Raw genomic sequence first — 4483 nt, forward strand, 5'->3', positions numbered from 1 at the left:
TCTTACTCGGTGTTCATTATATTTACTAATACACGTCACTCTTACTTGGCATTCATTATATTTACTAATACACGTCACTCTTACTCGGTGTTCATTATATTTACTAATACACGTCACTCTTACTCGGTGTTCATTATATTTACTAATACACATCACTCTTACTCGGTGTTCATTATATTTACTAATACACGTCACTCTTACTCTGCGTTCATTATATTTACTAATACACGTCACTCTTACTCTGCGTTCATTATATTTACTAATACACGTCACTCTTACTTGATGTTCATTATATTTACTGATACACATTACATTTATTACTTGTTATCCTTTGTTTTTGAGTGCCACAATATGATATTTCATACTTGTTTTGTCTATCTAACTTAGCTGTTTTCTGCAGGAGTAATTTTTTTTAAATATAAGAAACTATCTTTTGAATTCAGACATTAGTTTTTGTACATTCATTCTCTATGAAGAAGGTTTAAAGTTAGTTGTTAATATGTTAATTCTTTCTTTCTTGGCTTTAGAGTATCTGTATATCTGTGTGTTTTCTTGACAAATATTGTACATTTTCTCTTGCAAACTGGTAATTTATGCAGCCTGTTTGTAAAAAATTTAAATTACATGTTCTTATGGACATGCTATTTCAGTAGGCAGTAAGATAGGAAATAGTTACTTCAAGTTTTTAAACCTTAAACTTAAACCATTGACACTTAAACATACTTTTATGAAAACACCATTGGCATTAAGTGTCACTAGCTAATCGAAATGTTGTTTTTTCATAACATACACTATACAACAGAAATACTTTCTTAAAAAATAGAAAGTAAATATTAAGGTGCGGAGAATTATGAGAATTTTCTGATATTTCACAATTTTTTTCTTTCAAGAGTAGCATTGTAATGTCTGTTGATATCTTTAGGACAGCAGGATAGTGCTTTCGATGTCTTACAATAACAATTTATAATATTTTATGGAATTTTTTAAACCTTTTACAGCCTAGTTAGAGAGCAAGATAAATGTCAATAGTTTTCATATTTCTATTCTAGTGTCAGATATATTTTGTGCTGTACATATAACAAATTGTATTTCTTCGTCTAACTTTTATTGTGTAAAAAAACATTTCTATATCTGATCTTTTTTTAGCTGACCCAGATGCTAACCTGGGCACGAGTGTCTCCGGTAAAAGCTCTTGCATACTTCTCCAGACAGTTTCCTCCACATCCAATCACGGCACAATATGCTGTGCGGTCATTGGCCTCGTTTTCCCCCGTAAGTACATGAATTTCTATGAAATAGTATGTAAACTTGAAAGAAGCTTCTGATACATATTTCTGTCTCAAGGGTATACATTTGAATCACCGTTGTCTATTTAAATTTCACGTATGAGTATGATTTTTGTATTTCTTCGTGTTAAAATCATTTTCAATATTGAGCCTAAATGAGATATTTCAACCGTTATTATTAGTATCGTACAAAATTGTAATAAATATAATGCTATTCATAATTTTAGACGTTTTTTTTAACTCGGAAATCATAACTAGATGAAGTATTTAGAAGTAACTTTATGAGTACTGGTGTTTAATATACATTTATTTATTTTATCATTAATCTTGGAAAAATTAAATGGAAAAGGCTCAATGTAGAAATATAAAAGTTGTGATGAATGTTTAAAAACATATGTAATGCTTTTTTAGAGAACATACTAATTTTTAACACTCAACTTTTTTTATTATCACCTGCGATTTAGGAAGAGACTGTAATAAGCTTTTAAAGTATGAATGGTTACAGATAGACTCAACATTTTGTGTAATAAATTTGTGTCATAAATTCTGCCTTTGATGTTGCCAAAATAAATGACAAGAAAATCATTCCCAACTCTTCAAGTTTATAAAGTTCTAAGTAAATTTATGAAAATGGATTTCACTCCTCAAAAAAGCCCAGAATTATTAGATAGTTTGTATACCTAAAACGTAATGTTTTATAAAGTCTGAAATTAGTACTTGTTCAAAGCATGGGATTAAGATTAAAGAAGAAAAAAAAACAGATTTTACTAGATAGCCTCAAATTATGTAGAGAATGTGTTGATTTGCATAGCATTGATACAGCAGCAGTTTTAACATCAAAAATACTAATTTGTAGCAAAAGTATCATACAAATAACTATGTCAACAGTTAAAGAAAGTAGATACATGTTCAAACTCACTTTATTCCTTATCAGAATTTATAATCAAGTTATTATCTGACTTCAGAAGTGTGAGTTAATGTGGTTGCAGAGAAATATTGAACATTGTATTAAAAATGTTGATTAAATCATATAACTAATATGAATTTATTATTTTTTTTAGGATGTCATCTTGTTTTACATTCCTCAGTTAGTACAGGCAATACGATATGATTCAGTAAGTAAATATACTTTATTTCCTAATTATATGAATTATCATTTTAATCCTGGGGGGTCTGGCATGGCCTGGTGGTTAGGGCATTCGACTCACAATCTGCAGGTCTTGGAATCGAATCCCATCATCTAATGTGCTTGCACTTTCACCCGGGGGAGCATTATAATGTGACAGTCAGTCCCATTATTCATTGGTAAAGAGTAGCTCCATAGTTAGCAGTGGGTTGTATTGACTTGTTGCCTTCCCTCTATTCTATCACTTCTAAATTGGGGATTGCTAATATAGATAACCTTTGAGTAGCTTTGCATGAAATTCCACAACATAAACATTTTGGTCCTGTAATCTAAGAGTGTATATTAGTGTATACTTCAGACTGTTAACATAATATCCAACTTTCCTGTTCTCAACTCGCATCTCCTGTTATATGTTTAAAATTATTGATGCTGTTAATACGATGTTCTCTTTGTGTGGGTCATTTTAACATTTAGCATGCACAGTATTAGTCTTGTACAGTTGTCTAAATCTCTGATATTACTGTGAATTAGTAATTATATACAAATAATGAGAACTACATCATTACACACTATTCTTTTGCCTTTAGTTTAAATGTAATATGCTACATTTTTAAATTTTATTTTATGAAAATTAACTTTGACACTTGTTAAACTGGTTCTTTATACATTGACAGATGGGTTACGTGACAGAGTTTATAAAAACTGCTAGTAGTCGTTCCCAACTTTTGGCCCACCAACTGATATGGAACATGAAAACCAACATGTTTGTTGATGAGGACTGTCAAGAACAAGATGGTGAGATTTATATTTGATTAACTGTTGCTCTGTCATGTCCTAAGCTGTCATTAATGTTTTGTACGATAAGCAGTAAACTCAGAAACCAACATTCACTTAATAATAAGTTTAATTCCTTTGATATTTAAAATATAAAATCATCTTAGTGACATTGACAATTTAATGTAGTGTCTTTATTTTACAGAAATCTATGAGCCCCTGGAGCATCTAATTACCAGCATTACTAGCTCACTTAGTGGTTCTGCCAAACAGTTTTATGAAAGAGAGTTTGATTTTTTCAATAAAATAACATCCATTTCAGGAGAAATTAGGTAATAACTGTTTTATAAAAAAATCTGTTCATTCAGTAGCAAAGGTCTTTTTTTTTTCACCCCTGATTAGAATGTGCTAGTATATTATATGACTTCTTTAGAGGTAAGATTGATAGCTTTCTATGAAAGAGAGTTTCATTTTTTCAATAAAATAACACCCATTTCAGGAGAAATTAGGTAATAACCGTTTTATAAAAAAATCTGTTCATTCAGTAGCAAAGGTCTTTTTTTTTTTCACCCCTGATTAGAATGTGCTAGTACATTATATGACTTCTTTAGAGGTAAGATTGATAGCTTTATGTAGTTTGTCTTTCATCCGCTTAGATTTGACTGACATCAACAAAATCATTTTAAATATTGACTCTCTCTCTGTTTGACTGTATTTGACTTATATGTGTTAATTGTTATCTATTAATATTTTTGATTTAAAGGGCTGAACTTGATTTTGATAAGATATTATTGTCAGCTAATATCATTAATTGATCAAACAACTTATTGACTTATTGTTATTCTGTTTAAGTTTCATCACATAAAAAATAACTTATAATAACTGGGTGCAAATAGTAATTTTTTTTCAGAGTTGGTCCATTATGTAAAATAAAAAAATTCTGACTTTGTGGAATTGGACCATCTATCACTTCAAATTGACAGCTCTTGTTAATAACGTTATTCTCTATATGGTTAGGATAACCTCCTTATATATTAAACTTTGTTACTAATATAGCTATGATTAACAGTTTGTTATATTTTGGTGTGCTTGATAAGTTTTTCCTTTTTCAACAGCATTAATTCTAATTATCTTAATAAAGCACAGACTTATTGAAGCTAGAATTGCCTTCAACAAGATTGGTTTTAACTTAGAAGAATTTCACAACTTAAGGAAACTTACTTGGTTTTACTTACATTAGTAGTTTTCTTTCATTTTGTTTGCAAATTAATATATATATATATATATATATATATAT

The 4483-nt window shown here is 29.5% G+C and overlaps 1 protein-coding gene across 1 annotated transcript in view; it reads left to right on the plus strand.

The window, feature by feature from the left end:
- Window positions 1-4483, plus strand: part of LOC106459677 (phosphatidylinositol 4-kinase alpha-like) — a 78483-nt gene that overhangs the window by 62502 nt on the left and 11498 nt on the right. Inside the window, exons 36-40 of the mRNA XM_013919318.2 lie at window positions 999-1002; window positions 1147-1272; window positions 2348-2401; window positions 3087-3207; window positions 3392-3518. Coding sequence (XP_013774772.1) covers window positions 999-1002; window positions 1147-1272; window positions 2348-2401; window positions 3087-3207; window positions 3392-3518 — 432 coding nt within the window. The remainder of the gene's footprint in view (window positions 1-998; window positions 1003-1146; window positions 1273-2347; window positions 2402-3086; window positions 3208-3391; window positions 3519-4483) is intronic.

Source organism: Limulus polyphemus, unplaced genomic scaffold (assembly GCF_000517525.1).
Source record: "Limulus polyphemus unplaced genomic scaffold, Limulus_polyphemus-2.1.2 Scaffold647, whole genome shotgun sequence".
NCBI classification, from domain to species: Eukaryota; Metazoa; Arthropoda; class Merostomata; order Xiphosura; family Limulidae; genus Limulus; species Limulus polyphemus.